Source organism: Propithecus coquereli, unplaced genomic scaffold, assembly GCF_000956105.1.
Source record: "Propithecus coquereli isolate 6110/MARCELLA unplaced genomic scaffold, Pcoq_1.0 Scaffold32, whole genome shotgun sequence".
Lineage (NCBI taxonomy): Eukaryota > Metazoa > Chordata > Mammalia > Primates > Indriidae > Propithecus > Propithecus coquereli.
The window spans coordinates 3,969,854-3,993,354 of record NW_012148841.1 but is presented as its reverse complement, the minus strand read 5'-3'; the positions used below and the strand labels follow the sequence as shown (position 1 = coordinate 3,993,354).

General features: G+C 34.8%; 2 protein-coding genes across 2 annotated transcripts in view; one reads left to right on the top strand and one right to left on the bottom strand.

Annotated features, from left to right (window-relative positions):
• FAM185A (family with sequence similarity 185, member A) overlaps positions 1 to 15,967 on the bottom strand; it is a 42,746-nt gene extending 26,779 nt beyond the window's left edge. Inside the window, exons 1-4 of the mRNA XM_012650346.1 lie at positions 15,354 to 15,967; positions 12,855 to 12,964; positions 8,921 to 9,013; positions 4,278 to 4,416 (exon numbers count right to left, since the gene is read on the bottom strand). Of these exons, the coding sequence (XP_012505800.1) occupies positions 4,278 to 4,416; positions 8,921 to 9,013; positions 12,855 to 12,964; positions 15,354 to 15,798 (787 nt within the window). The 5' untranslated portion in view covers positions 15,799 to 15,967. The remainder of the gene's footprint in view (positions 1 to 4,277; positions 4,417 to 8,920; positions 9,014 to 12,854; positions 12,965 to 15,353) is intronic.
• Positions 15,968 to 16,314: 347 nt separating this feature from the next.
• The window catches only part of CCDC146 (coiled-coil domain containing 146), a 165,436-nt gene continuing 158,249 nt past the window's right edge, over positions 16,315 to 23,501 (top strand). The window contains exon 1 of the mRNA XM_012650344.1: positions 16,315 to 16,428. The gene's annotated coding sequence lies outside the window, so the exon portion shown is untranslated. The remainder of the gene's footprint in view (positions 16,429 to 23,501) is intronic.

The following is a 23,501-nucleotide window of genomic DNA, read 5'->3' as shown; positions in this document are numbered from 1 at the left end:
CCAAATTTAATTTTTGATTATTAGAAGGAAATCAGATAGTAAACTGTCACAAAATTTTATGTCTAAACACAAACTATCCAAGTACCTATTCTCCCCACTAGATTCCCACTGCCAGAACACTGAATATTTGAGTCAATGAATAAACTAGTTTATTTTGTATTACAAGATACACTTACTTAATAGATATGATTCAAGCAACTTCACAAATAATAAATATGACTGGTCAATTAGCACACTCATTTTTGTATCTAGAAAATACAATTAGCAATACTTAAAAATCCCATTTGAAAAAACATTTAGGATAGATTTTTGTCTTCTTCACACATAGGAATCAATTTGCAAGGCCAGGAAAGATAAATTGCTCCTTTCATTATTCTTTTCTTCATTAAGTTACTCAACACTAATATTAATATGTTAGATGTTAGTTTGCCATCGGGGTATATAAACAAATAGAAAATACAGACCAGAAATAAATTTCATGCTCCCTCTTCCTTTCAAGGATGGCTTAGAAGCCATACACTTAAGATAGCAACATCGCTTTTATGGAAGTAGCCCAGCCCCTGAATGCCACGGTGGAGCTGAGCCTGAACACTGCATGGAACATAAGTATTTTGTATCAGATGTCATAAGGCATAATAAATAGTCCTGGAACTCAAGGTTACAATATAGAACATAGCTGAAGCAGTGCATCTGTGTTATAATGCTGTCTGCCCAGAGGAAACATCTCTAGAGTGATCCAGGAAGCCCTCAAAGTGATGAAGGAATTTGCAGTCACAATCAAGAAGTTCACGGTGGCTATGTACATAAATTTGTTTGAACACTGTTTAAAAACATCTCCCAGAAAGGCAAGAAACCAGGATCAAATCCTTGCTATTCTACTGATTAACTTGCAATTGAGAGTAAACAATGAGACATTTCCTGTCTTCCTCATCTGTAAATAGCCAATTGTCCATTAAATGAAAGGGGCTGGCCAATTTAAGCACTCAATACATGTTTGTTTTCAAACAACCACCCACCCGCCTACTGGCTCAAGGGCTCCAAAATCATATACCTAGTAAAATCTACCGAAAAGACAGTTATTGCATTATATTTATGTAAAAATGGTTTTTTATAACATTTATATGTTGGATTCTTTTCAACTCTACCTGGAAAAAAAAAAAAAACAGTTTAAGCCTTACTTTAAAAAAAGAAGCCAAACTAAATAAATCCTGAACAAGTAGGTCTTAGAATGCATATAATCTCAAAGTTTGTTTTCTGTCAGTCAGGTGCTAAGAAGTAGGAGCATATTTTCCATATAAACAAGTTTTTTCCCAAGCCAGCTTGTTTAAATATAGCCAAAATATTAACATATACCTAATTTGTGTTATGTAACTATCAGCATTTAGAACAAAGAATTCATAGAAATATATATTCAGAGTTCCAGCTTGGGAGGATCCTTGGGAGACTTACTTCCTGCTAAAATCCCAATAGTTAGAACACAGGAACTCACTTTCACTAGTCATGACTCTAATCTTCTCACCTATGAGGATGTGGGACTAAAATATTGCCTGCTCTTCTAGTAACCACCCCACCCCTAAACTCCAAACTCCAGTAGCATGTTCACATGATCCCTTAGGACAAGGATGGAAGAAAGGTGACATGGGAGAGGGAGACAAGACACTTAGGCTTGTCTGAAGTGTCATTTAAAAAATAGTCAAGGCACTGGGGTGTGACTAGGAATGAAGAGGGGTTTCCTTTCTTACTTCTCTCTTGAATATACCAGAAAACCAAAGCAGAGTGAGGGCCAAAGACTAGATGGGGAAAACAGGACTGAACAACACGTAAGCTTTTTAACAGTTACTTCTGTGAAAATAACTGTAATTTGAAACTGGATCAAATTTTCCCTTCCCCTATTCCTTCTCACTGCTGTACAAAAGGAGCTGTGAGAAATAGCTAAAAGAATGCATTGTGCTGAGGGAGGGTGATAACGGGCAACAATTGGAAATGAGGTGGGAGGTAGCATCCCGATGGGGATAGCAGTGACTGAGAAAACCAAGAAAGGACATTCAGTCCTTCCACTATACTGTGAGTTCTTTAAGGATAGGTTTCATCTGCTGCCCAACTTTGCACTCTTGGTGCCTGGAAATCCAGCACACAGTAGGTGGTTAACAAATGTGTTGAATGCATAAATAAATATAACTGTAGTGGATGCTGTAATTGCTCATCCTGACTCCCTTCATAACTGAAGGGTTTATTTTCCCAGCTCTTGGAAGTACTGCTGGCAGACAGCCCTCAGCTGTCAGCTCTTTTTGGGAATTGCATCAGCTGAAGAGAGCCACGTTGGCCCAAGATCACACTCCTTCCTGGGACAGCCTGCATCTAATTATTGGGGATATAAAGGTCCAGCTCCCCTCACCCCAACTTGAGACAACTCTGAGGAACCATTCCAGCTTTAGAGCTCCCTGTTGGGTTTATTGAAACTGCATTGCAGTCCAACTTCTCCCATGGTAATCGGGCTTCCTTCCTTTACATGGCATTGGTCCCAAGATGCCTCCCTAAGTAAATTTGCTGCACTCTAATTTCTATCTTGGAGTGTCTGCTTTCAGGGAAACCCAACCTGAAACAATAGTCCAAAAGAAGACGTAGGTTTAAATCAGCTTAGAAAGGTATTTGACTTCATAGTGAAGGTCAGTAAATATTAAAAGGCTTTACAAAGGCTAAGGAATTAAGTCTTTTATCTCTAGCAATTTGTTTCCATTTCAGCTACTTTAAATAAACAGACCCAGATTACTTTGAGACTGCCTCAAAAAAGTACACCTGTTTTACTATCATGTACACAATTAATGATAAACTGTACCAAATTCAATTCTTATCTGACTTACAGCAAAGAAATTAAACATTAATGAATTTACTGTAAACATGGTATAAAGCACTGCAGAAAACAGAGCTGCTTTTCCCGTGGACGTTAATCAATATCTGACTTGATAAGGAATTGTATTTCCATTAAAAGCTACTAAATATATTAAGTATAGTATTTTTCATTATGATTACCATAATGAAATGCAATTCTTATATGAAAGTCATTTTTAGAATACGAAGAGTTGCAAATTACCAGATCTACTTCATGTACAACTGAATAGAAATTAAATACATGAATAAGTTACAAAACCATTTGCTTTGTCTGGATACAGCTCCAACTGTACTCAAGCTATTTTGGGCTCAAATAATACCTTAACCTTGCAAGAATGGTTGAGGTTTAACCATTAATTTGCGGCTCAAGAATTATTTCAAGAATATAAGTACTTTTTTAAGAATTTTTTTAAAACCAGAAGACAACTTACCAAATTGGTACACAGCTTGGCTAGCACTAATCATGCTTTCGAATACCACCTAATTCGTGCTCACTACTAAAATTTGGGGGGTTTGTCAAAGTGTATAGATACCAACATTCAGCTTTACTATATAAGTGAAATGAGTGGACTATACATGGAAAAAGTCCAAGTCTATACTTCCTGGAATATTGCCCAAAAGGCATTTAGCAGATGTGTATATACTATACTTCTTGCCAGGATAAGTGATTCTTAATTCTATTGGTATATATATATTTCAGAAAACATAACCTGGATTTGAATCATCTGCTCTGTGGAAATTTAAGAAGCAGGCTGAGTGACACCGAACACCAGTATGCCTTTTGCCATATTACCTCACCATTATACTCTCTTCTTTTCTTTCAAACATTAACTATGTAATATTACTAGTCTTCAGAGACATGTTTTAGAACTCACAAGAGGATATTTAATCAAAAAAAACTAAAAATGACATGTTGCTGAGAAAACCTGGTGCCAGTACAAATGCACACAAAACATTTTAACCAAAATTAGTATCACTAAGTTGCTATAATTAGATTCACCCAAATGTTTCATTAATTTAACTCTTAGCTTTCCTGGCATAACATAAAAAGCAACCACTCAGAACCCATCATTATCTAACACTGCTTTTATTTCATTTCTTGCATATATTTCCTTGCTATTTGTTTCCTGTTATAAAGAAACACATTAAAAAACCAGAATAACTATTAGCTTCATATATAACAGCACAAACTTCCATCTCTTGCCAAAATAAAATTAAATTAGTTTGAGTCATTTTATTTTTATGCTTTTTTAAAAAGATGGTTAGTCAGCAATTAATTATTTAGAAGGCCAGTTTCCTGATCCTTTTTCAACTATAGAGGAAGAGTCATCTCTTAAAATTTATGCTATGTAGAAAGTCTGGGATATATTAGGATTTCATCAACTTACCATGAACACTTCCTAATGAGATATCCCCAGCAGCAGAAGACAGAAATGACAACTCTGTATAAAGGTACTTGGCTTTCAGCAAACCATCTTCAGTAGATATATTAACAGAACTTCCCTGCAGTTTATCTACAGTCACAGTCTAATTAAAAGAAAGACTCTAATCAGCTCATTATAAAACAAAAACTGGTAAAAAGTCAAAATGATACCTATGGCATTAGTGGGTAATGATATAAAAGTTACTGCCTAGTACAGAATCACTTTACTGACTTTGATTCCCTAACTCTAATTACAAGATTGTGAGCAATAGTACATTCTTTGTATAATAGAATGTGGACTAGACCAAATATATCCTTCCATTTATTTAGGTCTTGTTTGATTTCTCTTAATAATGTTTGATATTTTCTTTGTAAAATTCTTCATCTTTTGTCAGATTTGTTCCTATTTGATATATTTAAGTGCTATTATACAGGTATCTTTATAATTTTCATTTTATCTTAATTGACTTTTTTTCACCTATAAAAAATTGACTTTTGTATTTGATCTTAATCCAACAACCTCACTCAACTCATTAATTCTAATTTATCTGCATTTTTAAAAATTCTACATGCATAAATATTGTCTACAGTGATAATTTCATTTCCTCCCTTCCCATACTTATATTAATACTTTTTTTTTCCTTTCTTTTTCTTGCCTCAATCATCTACCTCACGCTTCCAATTCAATTGTGAAAAACAGCTAATGGAAATGATGGGATAGCAGGCATCCTTACCCTATTCCTGTTCTCAGAAGGAAAGCTTACAACATTTCATTGAGTATGATGGTTGCTACAAGTATCTTTTAGATACCTCTTGTCAGATTAAGGATGTTTTCTTCTATTTCAAATTTGTTTTATCGTTATTGCTATTTCAATCACGAATGGGTTTGAATTTTACCACATACTTTGTTGAGCTGTCATGATTTTTCTCCTTGAGTATGTTAAATAGTGAATATATTATTATTTCTAGAAGCTTTCCACTTTACATTTAGTAAGGCAGTAGCTTTCGGTTGAACAAAATCGAAGGAATTTTATATTTATCTTTAAGCTTCCCAAATAAAATTCAGTATCTATTTAGGTATATAATAGATAGATAATAGGTATCAAATATTGCTCACAATGTAAAATGAAGATATCTAGTTAAGGATTCCAATCATCTTTATAGTATTTTAAACAAATGTTTTATAAGCATAAAGTAAGTGTAATATAAAATTGTTGACATAAAATAATCACCAGGAAGGCTTGCCATGGTTTTGTCCCAGGACAACTTCAAATATCAAATAGTACAGTGGGGTGTTTAAAGAAATAACATCACTGTTTTTCAACCATTGGCATGAGTATCATCCACTCCAAATGTGTCCTTCAAAAATTGTTGAGTTCAAGATGTTATCTAATAAGAATTGAGTTTCAAGAATACTAAAATATTAGAAGACAAAAGTATAAAAAGAGAAAGAAAAGTACCCAGATGTTCTTATGGGAAGCAAATGAGAATTACTTTCCCTTCTGGATTTAAAGTACATAACTCTCTTTTTTAATGGACTTAATTATTAAGTATATAATATACATCTGTTTGCTTCTTATCTATTGAAGTTTTCTTTTAAGCTAATTATAAATTCATGGAATTTTTACTTAAAATCCAGTTTCAATAAATCTGTTGAAGAAAGATATTTTACCTACATTCATATTTGTGAAAGTACATATGTTTTGCCTTCCTCAGCTTTATAGTAAAGGTATAAAATTCCCGAAAAAAAATTATCCTTTACCTACAAAATTTCTTTGTGAAAAGTTGCTTTCTGCTCATGGTTTCAAATTCTCCAAGTTATTTCCATAAAGCAGGCAACAAAGTAAGAATACTCTAGCCTTTCATAAATAGTGAGACTGTTTTAGGGAACACCAAAAGATAAATATTTAAAGAATATTTGAAACTTAATTAAAATAGGCAAAGGGGCACTTCTGATTAGACTCTCTCCATAACCAAATAAAGCCATCAAGATACTCCTTATAAGTTTCTGGAAAATGCCACGGATTTACTTTGTTCATTAAACACTAAATATTTTCCTCTCTAGGAAGCTAAAAAAATATACTGTCTTGCTCCACCAAAGCAAATGAAAACATGTGAAACCTCAATACCCTCCCCACAACACAATATAGTTAACTAATCATTCCATTAAATTAATTTCAAAGACATTCAAAATTCACTAATAGCCACATATAATGTACTATATCAAATTCTAACTAAAACAATTAAACTTAGGATACCACAGTTTACAGGAAAATATTGAGACTCTGATTTATAGTCATTCATGCTAATGGAAAAAAATCATCATAAATAAACTCCCTAGATTAAACTGTATAGCTTGCTTATTAATAGAAGTAGCTATTTAAAGAAAGAACAAAAAGTAGATCCAAAAATCAACACCATCCTGACAGAAACATTGCTCTAAAATGATTTTTCTTTTCTACATAAAAGGAAAATTTTTCATAAATTTAGTTATTATAAATATTTATAACTTCTTAAAAGTTACTATAAATAACTATTTATAATACTTACTGTACTTCAAAATAATGAAAACCAAGTTTTAAGGAAGTACTGTGACTTTGTAGCCCAGACTAAGAAAGAGAGGAAAACTGAAAACTATGTCATTAATTCACCAAAAAGTCAGATGAAATGGGTTGCTATATCCCTTTTAAGTTATAAAACTAATTTAAGATACTGAAGTTAGTGATAGAATTTAAAAACAGCTATGTAAATAACAATGCTATTGTTTATAGTGCTCAGATGATTCTCACTATCTTGTTGAGTAGACAAAACAAATAATACCGTCTGTTTCTCAATAATGAAACTGAGTCTCAGGGATATTAACTGGTAGATCCGGATCTGGTCATGTTATCTTTCCTGTGATCCCTTTACCTTTATCATCATCATCACAGTAAGTATTATATTAAAGTTAGCTATGTGCCAGACACTGTTTTAAATATTTTGCCTGTATTAACTCATTTAATCCTCATAACAGCCCTCTGAGTTAGGTCCATTACTATTATCTCGTTTTCCAAAAAAACAGACACACACAGGTTAAGTTAACTTGTCTGAAGTTATAGAGCTTAGTAAATTGCCAAGCCAGGATTCAAACACAGGTAGTTTGGTTCTCAATTCTGTGCTCTTAAGCAATTCACTATGCTGCCTCTCAAATATTCAAAGCACATTCCTATGAAAGTTATATATTAAAAGTTAACAGATTCCATAAGTATTTAATGTTTTTTAATAATCACAAATTTAGAAATATGCATTAAAAATTAACACTGTATATAATAAAGTACATCACAAAACTCATCAAGCAAGAAATAAAATAGTATGATAGAAAGTAGGAATAAATGAATATTCAATAAACCATAAAAGTTGGAACAAATAACTAATGGGAAGAAATAGTAGCCAAAATATTCAAAATAGCAAATAATTGAATATAATATAAATATATAATATGCTGGTAACTTAAGTCATTTCAAATAACATTAGCCATCATATAAGGAACTGAGTTTGAAGGTGCTACAAACTTGTCCAATTTCCCTCTAGTACCTCCAAGACCACAGCTATCTGAGAAGTGAAACTAAATGCCATTTTAAAAGAGCTGCTGCATAAGGCCACACGGTATCTTTCCTAGTTTAATTTAAAGGGTGTATTGAAATGTTTGGGCTTAAACAGCCTCCCATAGGTTCTAAGAGAAAGGTGATAGAAAATAAAGTGATAACAATAGAAACAATTAGTGTTATAATCTACTTTGTTTAATTATGCCAACAATAATTTACGTACAAAATATGCTCACAACTCCTCCCCACCAATTATCTAAGAGTAAAGCTGACTGTAGAATTTAGCAAACTTATTTTAAAAGACCATTGCAAATTGCATAATTGTAAAGTAAAAAGGAGGCTTAAATTTTTTCAAAGATTTAAAACATTATTGATCACATTAAAAAAACTGACAATTTAGACTTCTAAAATTATACCCTTACTCTTAATACTATGCTAAATCACAGAAAGCAACAAAAGAAGTTGCTTAAAAAATACAAACTGTCTTTCCATAACTACTAGAATCCTGACAGTTACAAAACGGAAAAAAAAAAAAAAAAAAAAAAGCTTTTAGAGAGCAGTAAATTATCTAATGGTGCCACCTTGTGGAAAATACTGAAGAAAGCAGAGTTTTGAAACATCCCTCAATTTGCCTAAGGGTGAAGTAACAAATCTTAGAAAATACTCAAATAAACCTAATCCATACATAAAATCCAATCCAAATACTGGTGATATTACTTAATGACCTATTTTAATGTATGATCATAAAAATAAAAATATCTTTGGAACTAAAATTAAATAGCAAGCATTTAAGTATTGATTGATTCCAGATTAGGAACTAAATAACTGTCAAAAGTATTAAACTACAAACTAAAACTTAAATTGTGTAATATTTTATCACCTCAATTTCAAATTTGAATTTACTAATGAACTACAATGTATTAAAAAGGAAATGTTACACCACAAATTTTATAGAATCTCTCCACTCTGTGAGCCAAATGGGAGCAAAATTGTAACTATTAAAAAAAGCAAGTTGCCATCTTACACTTTTATCTGATGCATAAATATCTATATTTCCATAAATTGTTCCCAGACAGGTCACTTTGCCTCCTTTTGTCTGAACATGCAATTTTTGACTCTGAAAGATAAATACAAAAATACATATAAAGAAAAAGAAAGAATAAGTTTGACTTGTACTAATGAAACATTTTCAACATTTCTTTATTAATATTAATAACGCAGCAAAAGAAATAGAAATTCACTGTTTGGAATAATGACATCAACTAGAAAAAAAAGTCAATGGCTGTTAAAAGGATTAAATAAGCCACCTGGACTCAAACAGAAAAAGAGATACTTGGGTCTTCCAGTAACTTCCTTGAAGAAGGGCTTGGGAATCAAAGATCACTATGATCAGCTAACTAAATATTAATGATGATGAGGATGACAACAATAGTCAGTTACTATTTATCATTAATATTCATCATTACTATTAATAATAACAGTAATAGTTATCACTTACTTGGCATTTTCTCTGCACTGGATGCAATGTTACCTACTTTACATGAATTATCATTTAATCCTCACAACCCAGAGAGATGGATATTACATTTTCCCCATTTTACAAAGGAAGAAAACCAAGACTCAGAAAGGTTAAATAACTTTATTAAGGTGACACAGTTAAAAAAAAACAACAACAAAATCTAAACTAACAATTAGAATCAAGCTCTGTGTGATTCCAAAATCTATACTCTCAAGGCTAGAGTGGTCTGAAGGATAGAATACACTTATTGTAACAGCCAACTGCTAAACCTTCTAGCATGACACACCTCAGAAACTGGAACTAAGTGAAAATGCCCTCAAGCACAGATAAAACAGCAGTCACAAGCCAGTTAGCCTCCTCTGCCAAATTAAAAAAAAAAAAAGGTTTGTGTGTGTGTGTGTGTGTGTGTGTGTGTGTGTGTGTGAGAGAGAGAGAGAGAGAGAGAGAGAGAGAGAGAGAGAAAGAGAGAGAGAGAGAGAGAAAGAGAGAGAGACACTGGATTTGGTGCTTGGCAACTACATCAAACACTACTATTGGCCCACCAAAATCCATTTTTCCCTCAAAGTAAAAGCAGAATAGCATGGCCTCTGGTGAGATCACATTTTCCAGCTTCCCTTACCTCTTAGGTATTACTAAGTTTTTACCAATAGAAAGTAAGTGGAAATGTAACGTGCCATTTCCAGGTTGGCATTTTTGGAAAAATAGGAACTTCTCTGTGCTCTTTCTTCCCTTTCCACCAGGTGGATGCAGATGTTAACAAAGCTCTAAGAGATGGCAGAGCCAGAAGATGGGAGGAACCAAGTATCTCTGAAAGAAAAGGAGCCACCCATACACTTGGACCAAGTGAGGAATAAACTATGTATAATTGTATGTGAGCCATTAGATGTTTGGTCTATTTTTTTTTTTTTAGTAGTTTATTTTCCCTTAACCATCATATGTCTTCAGTTCTGCCATATAATTATAAAGAGATAAAGAACAGGTAAATAGCAGAAGTTGCAGAGGAAGAAAAACAGCAAAAGCAAACTTACCAATATTATGAATAGCAACTGCAGAGAAATGTCTAAAAGGTAGGGAGACAAAAATTCAAAACAACCATATATTTTCTGGTTGCTTTACTTAGAGGGAATACAGTAAAACCTTAGTTAAAACAGCCCAGGAATAAATTTCAAAAAATTTAGTGAAAAGAGCACAATGAATCATTCTTTTAAAAAATCTGCATTATAGGCCAGGTGCAGTGGCTCATGCCTATAATCCTAGCAATATGGGAGGCCAAGGTGGGAGGACTGCTTGAGGTCAGGAGTTTGAGACCAGCCTGAGAAGGAGCAAGACCCATCTCTACAAAAAATAGAAAAATTAGTCGGGTGTCATGGTGCATGCCTGTAGTCCCAGCTACTCAGCAGGCTGAGACAGGAGGATCACTTGAGCCCAGGAGGTTGCAGTGAGCTAGGATGATGTCATTGCACTAGAGTTGGGGCAAATTTTATTACAGAGATCAACTATATTTCAAGTCCTTAAAATAAGTGAAAGAGAAACTTGTATCAACAGGTGATCACTACTTTGAGGTAATGATATTGTATCACATTTAAAACTCAAACCAGATATTTTACCAGTGTTCTCATTTGTGAATTTACATCGGTTAAATCTTAAAATCTCAAGAATAATTCTCTCGACCCTTGGTATACCATCAGGATCCACTGGCACAGTTTAGTTCTCCAATTTCTTTTCTGAGATATTTAATTTGTAAGGATTGATTTTTCATGACTTTTTTTTCTTAGAAGTTTTTCAAAGAATGAACAGAAAATTTATTGACTTTTAAAAAATCAAATAAAACTCATTTATCTTGAAATTACCATATCAGTTCACTGGACTCCTATAAATCTAAAAAACATTATGGAATCATAGTACTCTTATTTTTCATATGTCTTATAACATTTTGCTATTTCATCATCATAGGAGTTATTTTATCATTATTCATCAATTATTCCTAACTATGCTAAAAAAAAGACTAAAATATTGATAATAAGAAAATAGAAGAATGATGGACTTGCCTAGAATGGTGGTTCTCAACTGGAGGTGATTTTGTACCCCAGAGGACATTAGGCAATGTCTGGAGACATTTTTTCTTGTACTAACTTATGAGCATGCTACTGTCATCTAGAAGGTAGAGACTGGAGATGGTCCTAACATCCTACATTGCACAGGACAGCACCCCCGAAAACAAAGAACTGTCTGGCCCAAAATGTCAATAGTGCCAAGGTTGAAAAACCATTTTTTATTCTATGCTCATAAAGGCAAAACAGAAGAAAACGGACAGAGAAAGATCTTTCAGAATTATCAGATGAATCAAAATATGAATGCAAAGAGACAGAAAATAGTACATTAGATTCTAATTTTGATTGTGAAATTGGAAATCTCAAACTCTGAGTCTTCAAAGGATAATATTCTAAATTAATTTTCTGAAACTTAAGCATCAATGATTGAACAAAATATTTCTAAGGACAAAAAGGAAGTATAGTATTCTCATCCAGTCAGTCATTCAACATAAAGACCTCATTAAGCTATCTTCTATAACCAAACCTGAATCAACCCATCTTGCTAAAAGGGCGTATTCTTAATCTTTAATGATGTTTGTGCAACTATATTTATTTTAAATGATTCATGTGTGGACAGATGCAAATAAAGGTAGATGAAAAAACCCAAAATAATGTAGAAATTAAAAATGGATCAAATTAATCATTCTAATTAGTGTTTATAAATCTAAAAATGAAAATGCTTTGCAAATATGAAGCAAAGATGGCAGACTTCTCTTCGACAAAATCAAATGCTATCAAAGTTCGTAAAAGTATTGTGTTTTGAGTATGCAAATGCACGAAGTGCTAGAAGTAACAATAAGCTAGAACCTATCAAAGACATATTCCAAATCATTTATAGCTGAGATCAATCTAATTTTAAGAAAATTAAATATAAAAATGCTAATTACAAAACAAGATGAACCATTTGTTGTTTTGTACAAATAGCTCTATTTAGTCCTTAAGTACCTGGTACATTAAAAATATAATTAAAGTAACCTAATATTTTAAGCACAGTTATAGTGCATAAAGACTTTTCCTTATTCTTTAATAATGGAAGAAAATCATTTATAAAAAACTAAAGTTTCTTTAATAAGATCTCAAAATACCATGAATATGCTATTAGTTTCACTGTACACTTTGAAATGAAATCTAAAAGAAATATGAGGTGAAACCTTCAAAGTTGCTACAACCTCTGTAATTTCAAACCAGAACTAATTTCAAGGCAAAATTTTTACAAAGAACTGCTGAAAGATGAGTAAGTTATAATATTCTGAAAAATAGAATAATCTCTTTAGTTTGATATTACAGTTTATAGTTTAAGGGTTTAAAAAAATAATATTGAAACAAAATTAGAAAAATGCTTATACCTTAACAGATTGCAAGATGCTGCTCCCCTGCTCAGTTTCAATTTTGCAATCATCACACTCAATATTCTGAACTTTTACACAGCCAGACCCTGATGACTTGATATTCAAACCTAGAAGTGAAAAAAGAAAAAACAAGTTAGCACTACAGTAAATTAGCTCCAAAGCATTTTAGTACACCATAGAAATCCAGCTCCTCAGTTATATCCATAATATTTCTGAATCCTGGAGAGAGCATAGTTGTAAACAGCCTCTCCCTAAAGGTAAGGGGTCTCCACCATGGCAACAGGACAAAATGCAATCGCCTGTCTGCCAATTTTTAGAAAACAGAGCAGTTATTTCTATTGGCCTATATCATCTAAGAGAGAAAATAACATAAATGGAAAATAAAAGAGGCAAGAGACTGCAATTCTTATAGGTACTCCCTGTGGAAGATCATGGAAGCTTCTTCTCTAGTATATGTGATCATGATTTAAGTCTTCAAATCCTACCTCTAACCTTTCATACCTAAATAATGAAAATATGACCATGCAGTTATATCCCAAGATATTTGGGGTAATTTTTACAAATGGGAACAAGTTTGAATAACCTAATAATAAATAGTATTAAAATCACAAGATTGTAAGTAAATAACAGTGATGTATGAAGAAAGTTTGGAAAATAAGGAATCACAGATGCCATCCTTGGCTGTCAATTTAAGGTGTAACCTTAGGCATCTCTGGGTACAAAAAATATTTAAAACATTGACATTTAATACCTAATTCACATAAAGGGGAAGCACTGGTAAAGAGAGAAGGAAACAGATTCTAAAGATACTCTATCCTTACTAGGTAGGTGGAGAAATTAAGGCTAGACACTGAGTAGTAGTTAATGACTGAAACAGGTAATAGACAAGCTACAGGAACAAGTATGAAGAAAATTGAGTTATGTTGATTTGAGGGTCCTGTGGAATAGATGCATGGAAACAGTAAATTGGAAATGGAGTTCTGGCTCTAAAAAGAGGAAGCGAAAAATAATAAAATTTGGAATCACCAGCAAAGATAGTATCCATTTTCATCTGTGCTGCCATAAACTTTGCTTAGCTGTATTTAAATGCAGTACTCAGCCTATTTTGTACTATTGGTAAATCTTTCTCCCCGCACCAAACTGTTAGATTTTGAGGGCAGGGTCTCATTCAGCTAGGCTACTTAAAATTTGAGAAGCATAGTGGTTGAACGGACTCCAGTCAGTTTAAATCCTAGCTCCAACACTTTATAACTGAGAGTACGCATGTATTCCTTGACCTACTCCCACTATAATGTAGCTTTCACGAAGCCATTTTTCTTCTATTTGTTCATCCACAATAAATAATTACTTTATGCAACTTTCTGTATATCAATTCCTTCATTTGAAATGGTGACAATAACAATACAGTAGTGCCCCCTTATCTGTAAGGGATACGTTTCAAGATCCCCTATGGATGCCTGAAACCACAGAGAGTACCGAACCTTACATATGCTGTTTTTTCCTATATACACACCTATGATCGAGTTTAATTTATAAATTAGGCACAATAAGAGATTAACAGTAACTAATAAATAGAACAATTATAACAATATACAGTAATAAAAGTTATGTGAATGTGGTCTCTCTTCACGAAATATTAATATTTTCAGACAGTGGTGGATGCATGTAACAAGACAAAAAAGCAAAACTACACATAAGGAGGGACTACTGTATCGACTTTATGGTGCAACTGTAAAGATTAGAAAAGATTATCTTAGAAATGTTAAGCGCTATGTTATGATCATCATCAATCTCACCCTTCAGCCCCAGGAAGAAGAGAACCTGAGGAGCCCTTCCTAGAGAAGTGTGTATACACAGTGGCTTGCATCTGGGAAGTAACATGGAACCCAAATACCTAGGAAACACATCTTCTTGCAAGCATTATTACTGAAATTTCCCAGGCAGTCTATTTGGTTACTTCAAAACTTGCTACTCATGGAGAACTTAGGCCACAAAGAATGGGAACATCAGTAAGAAGCTAGGTGCCTATTTGAAACCAAATGACTTGGTCCAGGTTAGATACGAAACATCCTTGAGACATGGCTGTTTTGGGACAGACTCCCACGCTGTGAGCAGGGGGAAATGTAGATGGATTGCCATATCATTGAACGGATGGATTATCAAGAACTTCAATCTTGAAAAATAAGCCAGTTTGCTTATGACAAAGTGACAAAGGAGAACACAAGGAGCTCCACAAATGTTATTTGACTTGGATTATTCCAAATCATGTTCCCATTTGATGTATAACATTTTTATAACCGGGAACCTAATTCTTAAATATTGCTCGGAAACTCAGAGTAAAACAGAAGAAAAGAGGCGGCTTCTCAAGGGGACAAGTATAAATCAGGTCAGAAAGCCAGGTCCAAAGGGCCCAATTAAAAGTGCACGTCCGCCAAATATAAGCAGTCCGTTATGCTGCCCGGGAACTCAAACTCGTTTTAACGTCACTTCACTTGCCAAACTTCAGGGGCGCGTTCACCTCCACGGACGCCTGGGGGTCGATGGTGTCGGACACGATGGCCATCTCTTTCAGAGCCTCGTCGTACTTCACCTGCAGGCTGTCTAGGCCCCGCGCCCTGTCCTCCAAGCCACACACCGCGACCAGCACGCGGTCGCCATCCGGGTAGGTGAGGGGGTCCAGAGGCCTCACGGCCAGGTGGCACGGGAGCCGCGCCCGCAGCCGGCCGAACGGGCTCACCAGCAGCGTCCACTCCCTCAGAGTCCGGCGCGCCGGGCCAGACGGAGGAACCTTGGCCTCCGAATCGGGCCATCGCTCCCCCTCACCTGAGCAGTACGGTCTGGCCTGGAAAGCCTGACAAGTCAAGGGCCCTGCGCCTGCCCACACTAGGAGCCGGCGGAGCCGGAGGCAGCCAGACCCCCAGCTTAAGCAGGGGGTGAGCATAGCAGGCCCCTCTCACCCTCACTCAGAACACCTTAGAGACAGAAGGGTGACTTGCCACAGTCAATCGACTGGGCCACCGTGCCGGCTCAAGTCAAAAAGGAGACTTTGCGAGGGTCTGCTGAAGCAAGAGCAAGCCCGCTCCCTTGGCAAGGCGATTTAAACCTCAGCAGCACAGGGGGAAGTTGGAATTTCAAAACTTGGAAGAATCAACTCTGACCGAGACTCCTTGCCTACTCCCGCCCCTTTCGCTAAGGCCGACGGGATTGGTAGTTCTAAAGGCGCCGGACGTCGAGGGGCTCTTCGATTTATAAACTACATATCTCAGGAGGCAGTGCGCGACAGTGGACCTGTAACACAGCAGGTATTATACTGTGCTCGGAAAGGCGTGCGCCCTTTGACTCAAGCCCATTGGCCATTGGAGGGGGCCGGAAAAAAAAAAAAAAATCTACATGGGACTCCAACTAGCCAATGGAAAGCGCGGAAAGGGCAAGCGGTAACGCTGCGTGGTCACCTTGGATACTGAGGACGCGATTTCTTATTTGGAGAGGGTGGAGCTTTGGAGTGAGACCCGAGGCCAAAACCCAAAGAGAGAAAAAGGAGCCTAAATAAGGATCAGGACCAAGGCGAAGGGTAAGAAATTGCGCTTTTAAAGATGAGAACTAGGTGCAAACTAGGAGTCTCCTTCGTGAGTGGTTAGACCCAACCTTCGCTAAACTAGTGCGGACGGGGGCCTCCTTGGATGGAGAATCTCGCCTTAACAAGAAAGTAAAGAGCCAAATTGGTGCTTTTTGAGGGGACTCCCTCTTCAATAGCAAATATAGGAATCTGGCTCCTTCCTGACCCTAAGTGACCTTATGCCAGACTTTGTATGCCTTTGGGTTTTAATTGCTGGCTTTTAAAATAAAGACATTAATACCTTCCTTGCCTTGCCTTGCCTCAAAGGGTTTTGTAAGGATCAAATAAGAAAATGGATGGGAACGCAGTGCACGTAGTCTACAAAACTGCAATGTACTGTATTTTTATTTCAATATACTTAGCATTCATTCTATGTTACCAAGACATCAGAACTTGTTTTGAGAGCATCTATGACTACAGTGATCCTCGGTTTGGGGACTAAAAAGAGATACAAAAAAAGAGAAAATCAACGTATGCAGTGGAAAGAGGGTGGAACGGGGCGTCAGATTCTTTTCCTGGCTCTGCCGCTGGTTTATCTGTGTCACCTGGACCCATTCTTAAGTTTTAAGATGAAGAAGGATTGTATTAAATGACTATGGTCTCTTTTACCTTTTATATTTAATTATTCTATAGGCAATAAAATAATGAAAAAGAAAAACAAAGATTTATTTTCTCCTTTCCTGCCTGGTTTCTCTCTCCTTTTCTGTGCCTCTAACTCTACCTATAAATTATTTCCTAATTTTTTTTAACTAAGACACCTGCAAGCAATGACATTTCATAAAATGCAAGTGCTGAAACTGGACTCCTCCAAAAGTTGTAGCTCTTGGCTAAGTGTAATGACCGGAATTTCTCTGAGCTATACTGATAGAGAGACAGATAGACTGCCCTAAAGGGCTCAAGCCATACATTCTTTGCTAACCATTACCTTTTTTAAAATGCAGTGTTTTCTTAAGTTATCATTTCCTCTTTTCTGTTCTCCTCCTGGTCCTTCCTCCCTCCTTATTCTTCTAACTTTAGTGAAGAAGTGCCCACAGAATGAATACTGGTTCTGTCCTTGGCTGTGTGTTTCATGTGGTCATGATTATTCAGACTAATCTTCAAGCTATCTTTTTTTAATGAAAACCCACAGTCATAACTTTGAAAAGAAATTTGAAAAAGGCACTGGTTTAAGCAAGTTGAGAATGTACTCAAATTCGTTGTAAAAGTGCTAGATTTTAGATTAAATATGAATCCTTAATAGATAATTCTGTTTCTATGGTAATTTTTCCTGATCTGAGACAAACTAAGTTAATGGAATTGGCAACTGAACAATAATTGTCTATGTTGCATAGTAATTATTTTACTATATTCAAATAAACAAAACTGAAATAGATTCAAATATAATTTAATATAATCCAATATATTCAAATAAAATTGACTGAAAAGTTACTTTTCTGGTCATATGAGGTTGAAATGGAGAAAATTGTTGTATTAAGATTGATAGAAGATATTAAAACATTATAGACACTTAAATATAATGAGTATCAAGTCTGTCCACATGACAATAGTGACTAAAAATATTGTACCTTCCATCTATATGACATTATAGTTTTCAAAACATGTTCATATGAATCATCTCACTGTATTCTCATAAAACACTCTCTGTTTAGGAGGACAAGTATTATTCTTCTTACATTATAGATGAGGAAACAGATTCAGAAAGATTAAGATCAAGCAATTAGAAGGTCTGGCCCTCTTATCACTCTACTAAAAGGACCTTCTATTTTCCTAACACCTTTGAAAAAACAAAGAAATCATTCACTTCGTAAATAGAGAATACTATATAACTTTTTTCTCCTTGTTTGTAGTTTACTTATAAGACATTTTTACCTGTTCAGTTTTAAAAAGCCATTTCTGTAGTCATGAACATATACTTCTGATGGGAATATATATTAGTACAAACTTTTTAGAGTTCAATTCAGCAATAAGCATGAAAAGGCTTAAAACTATGTTTATCTGTGACCCAGAAATTGTACTTTTTAGGATGTAAGCAGAAAATTAGGGATGTTCAAAGAATTTTGTTTTACAGGGTTACTTATAATAATCTCATCAATTTAAATTCTCCCAAATAAGAGGGTATTATATAAATTAGTATACATCTGGAATTTTTTTTTTCTTTGAGACAAGGTCTCGCTCTGTCACCAGGACTAGAGTTCGGTGGTGTGATCATAGCTCATTGCAACCTCAAACTCCTGGGCTCAAGCAATCCTCCTGCCTCAGCCTCCTGAGTAGTTGGGACTATAGGTGCATGCTACCACGCCTGGCTAATTTTTCTAGTTTTTGTAGAGACGGGTCTTGCTCTTGCTCAGTCTGGTCTCAAACTCCTGACCTCAAGCGATCCTCCCACCTCAGCCTCCTAACATGCTAGCATTACAGGTGTGAGCCACCATGTCTGGCCACATCTGGAATATTATACAACAATTTAAACATTATATTTTGAAGATGAGTCAATGATATGGGAAATATTCCCTAATAAGTGAAATGAGCAAATACAAAAGTGTATGTATAGTATAATCTCAGTTCTGTAATAATAATAAATTTAATATAAAATTATACTGCATAGAAACAATTGCAGAGGGATAGACACCACTTGATAACAGTAGTTATCTTTAAGCAGTGAGATTGAGTGCTTACTTCATTTTTTGTGCGATATCAATGGTGAACATATATTGAATTAATAAGTAAAAAATTTAAAAGCATTTTTTAACATATATTGTTTCCTAAGACTGACTCTAATAATCAAATGGGTGAAAGATTTCTTACCATGTAAATATAAATGTCAATGAATATTTTATTTAATGATTTATGTTCAATAAGTGAACAGCAGAGGGCATGAGAGAGTGCTCAGAAGAAAATGTAAACAAAACAGGATTCAGAATTCAGTTTAAGTGAGGAAAGCCATAGGAATTTAATTTTCTGAATTATAAACTATTTAAAAAGAAATATATCTTATGACATCTATTATTCTTATTAAATATTAATAAACTCAATAACATAAACTAATAACTAACAATACTGAGAAATATTTACTGTGTAGGTAGTCCTATTTGAAATCTCTATGTGAAACTGCAAATAGAGACAGTTTTACTTCTTTTTTTCTGTAATAATCTGCATGGCTTGTATTTCTTTTCTAAGATGCCTGTACAATATTGGAGTGGTGGAAGTGGAAATTGTCTTATTCGCAGTCTTATGGGGGAAAGCATTTGGTATTTCACCAGCAACTATGAAGTTAGCTCTGGTTTTTTCATAGATGAGCTTTAGTAGGTTAAAGGACTTTAATTCCTAATTTCCTTAGACTTTTTTTAATTTCGGCATACTTTGGGGGGTACAAATGTTTAGACTTTTTATTATGAGCAAATGTTGTATTTTGTCAAATGTTTTTTTGGCATTTATTGAGATGATCATATGGTTTTTCTTCTTTAATTTATTTATGGGGTGTATTACAATGATTGATTTTCAAATGTTGAAGTACCTTTCGTTCCCTGGATAAACTACATATGGTCATGTTATGTTATCTTGTTTATAAATGTCTAGATTACATTTGCTAACATCTGTGAGGATTTGTGTTATATTTTCATGGAGGATATTGGTCTGAAGTGTTCTTTTACATCTTTTTCTGGTTTTGGTATCAGGGTAAAATTAGGAGGCAAATGTTCCCTCTTTTATTTTCTGGAAGATTTGTACAGAACTGATATTCTGCTTTTGTTTTACTTACCTCACTCAGGAGTCAATATGCTTTCTTTATCCAAAGTCTTCAACTTGTAAATCTTCAGCCTCTCCCTCTTCTTTCTATTCTTTACTTCTGGAGCTCTTAACCTAGATATATATTATCATTCACGTCTCTTAACTTGTGTTCACATGATTTGTGCTTCTTCATCTTTTTGTATTTCAGTCTGGATGATTTCTTCAAATTTATCATATAATTCACTAATTCTTTCCTAATCTTTGCTAACCCAATGTTTAATGTCTGCATGGAGTTTTTCATCCCAATGACTATATTTTTGCTTTTAGAAGATTTATTTTGTTCTTTCACAAATCTGCTTTCTCTTATTTTAAACTGCTCTATTTATTTATTGTGGTTTCTTTACCTTCTCTTATCTCTTTAATTATTTTAAACATATTACATAAAATTATTCTGTTATGTTATGTTTTGGGATTGCTATTTCTCTGTTGTTGCATGAACACACTCTCTCTCTCTCATGGTGGTTTATTTCCTGTCATGGCTTGTAAATTTTTATTCATAGCTGATCTTCAGCAGGAGTTCTTTTTTGTGAAATCCCTTAAATTCTGGATTATGATAATTCCCCTCCGGAATAATTCTACATTTGCTTCAGTCAGAGCCCTACCAATTTCCATGGTCATGGGCCAGGTTTTCGATTTTTATTTATTTTCTCTTGTTTTTGCTTCATATTTTTTGTACAAAGTAGTTCATTCATATAAAAGTATGAATATAAAGTATTAATAAAGTATAAAGAGTAATAGTGAAAAGAACATCTTTGTACCTAACACCCAGTTTAAGAAATAAGACACTACCAATGAGTTTGAATTTCCTTTTTTACTCCTTTATTTTCTGGCTTTCACCCTAAAGCAAACCAAACGGAGAACCGTAAAGAAGAAAGGGGGTCCTACAACACAGAGGGCTCAGGGAAATCCCTGTTTTTTTTCTTTTCTTTTTGCTCTTCCAAGGCCAGCTCCAAACACAGATTTGCACTGCCACTGCCAGGCTATGAGGATACCAAAGAGTAAAAGAGAACACTGTCCTTCTAAATAGAGGAACTGGGAAAAGAATGGGGTTGAGGGGAGAATCTTCACACTCTTCTCTTTTTTCTTGCTGTGTTACCTTAAGGGCAGCCTCAACTACGTGGAACTGAATGGCACCATAAAGCAAAAACTAAGAGAACACGATCTTTCTGGCCATAACAAAGAGGTCCCATGAAAGCTGGAAAGTGTTGGGGGAAAAATCTCATATAGGAGAGAACTGGAGAAGGTGATCCCTAATTCTGTGTTTGTATTTGCACACATAACAAGGTCAGCCCCACTCCTGCATAAACATGGAATACAGTAGTCCTCCCTTATCTTTGGTTTTGCTTTCTGGGGTTTCAGTTACCCATAGTTCAAAAATATTAAATGGAAAATTGCACAAATAAACATGCATAAATTTTCAGTTGCACATCGTTCTGAGCAGCATGATAAAATCTTGCACTGTACAAGCTCCATCTTACCCAGGATGTGAATCATCCCTTTGTTCAGCATATCCATGCCGTCTATACTACTTGCCTGATTGTCACTGAATAGCCATCTTAGTTATCAGATCAACTATCTTGGTATCGCAGTGCTTGTGTTTAAGTAACCCTTATTTTACTTAATAATGGCCCCAAAGCACAAGAGTAGTGATGCTGGCAATTTGGATATGCCAAAGAGACGCCATAAAGTGCCTCTCTTAAGTGAAAAGGTAAAAGTTTTTGACTTAGTAAGGAAAGAAAAACATTGTATGCTAAGGTTGCTAAGATCTATGGTAAGAACAATCTTCTGTCTGTGAAACTGTGAAAAAGGAAAAATAAATTTGTGCTGGTTTTGCTGTTGTACGTCAAACTGAAAAAGTTGTGGCCATGTTGCATGTATAGGCCACAGTGCACATATCCTGAAACTGCAGATATAGAGTACTGTCCGCAGTCTCAGGCATCCACGGGGCGTCTTGAAAACTCATCCCACTCAGATATAGAGGGACTACCCAGAGAAGCATAGTTAAGGCTTTGCGAAATGAACTATAAAAAAAATACCACCAAGATCCCCGAACAACTTCTGAGTGTTGCATGTAATGTACTGACCCAAAGGGCATAGAAAAGGCCTTGAAAATTAAATATTGGAATCACTGCCCCTGAAGGCATGCGAGAACTGGTGATCTGAGCCTAACCAGATTGCTTGCTTACTAAAACAAATACAAAAAATCGGTATCTCCAAAAGATTTTAACAAAACTCAGAGCTTCACAGCATATAGTTCAAATTGTCCAACATGCAATCCAAAATTACCCAACATACGAGAAACAGGAAAATCTGACCAATTCTCAAGGGCAAAGATACCAACAGATACCAGCTCAAATTATGAAAGACTTTATTCACGATAGCCTAAAACCTTGAAACAACCTAAATGTCTCTCAAATGTGAATGGAAAAACAAATTGTAGTACATCCATATAATGGAATGCAAAGATGGAGAACAGATCAGTGTTGCCAGGAGTTAAATATGGAGGTAAAGTTTGATTACAAAATGGTAGCACAAAATAATTTACATTTTGGAGAAAGAGAAAGAACTGTTTTGCATCTTGATTGTGTCTTGATTGTAGTCATGGTTACGTGACTACAAGCATTTGATAGAACATACAGAATTGTAAACAAAAAGAGTGGTTTTTACTCTATATAAATTTAAAAATGAATTTAAAAAAATCATCTATAAAAAGAAAACCCCATCTGTGAAGCAGATATCTTTGCAGGTGAATTCTACCAAATATTTTAAGTAAAAAAAGAAAATACCAATTCTACATAAACTCATTCAAAAATTAGAAGAGAACTCTTCCAAGCTCACTGTATGAGGCCTGCGATGCCTTGATAACAAATTAGAAAGAGATATTGCCAGATAAGAAAACTATTAATACAAGATAATCTCCCTCATGAACATAGAAGCAGAATACTTAACACCATACAAGCAAATCAAAATCAACAATATGTGAAAAGGATAATGCATCATGACCAAGTGGGGTTTATCCCTGGAATGCAAGATTGATTTCACTATAAAAATCAAGCAGTGTAATTCACCACTCAGACTATACAACGGAAAAATATGATCATCTCAATAGATTTTTTTAAAAGAGTATTTGGCAAAATCCAATGCCCATTCCTGATAAACACTCTACACAAACTTGGAAAAGAAAGGAACCTCCTCCAACTAATACAGGCATCTAAGAAAAATCTACACTTAATGACATACTTAAC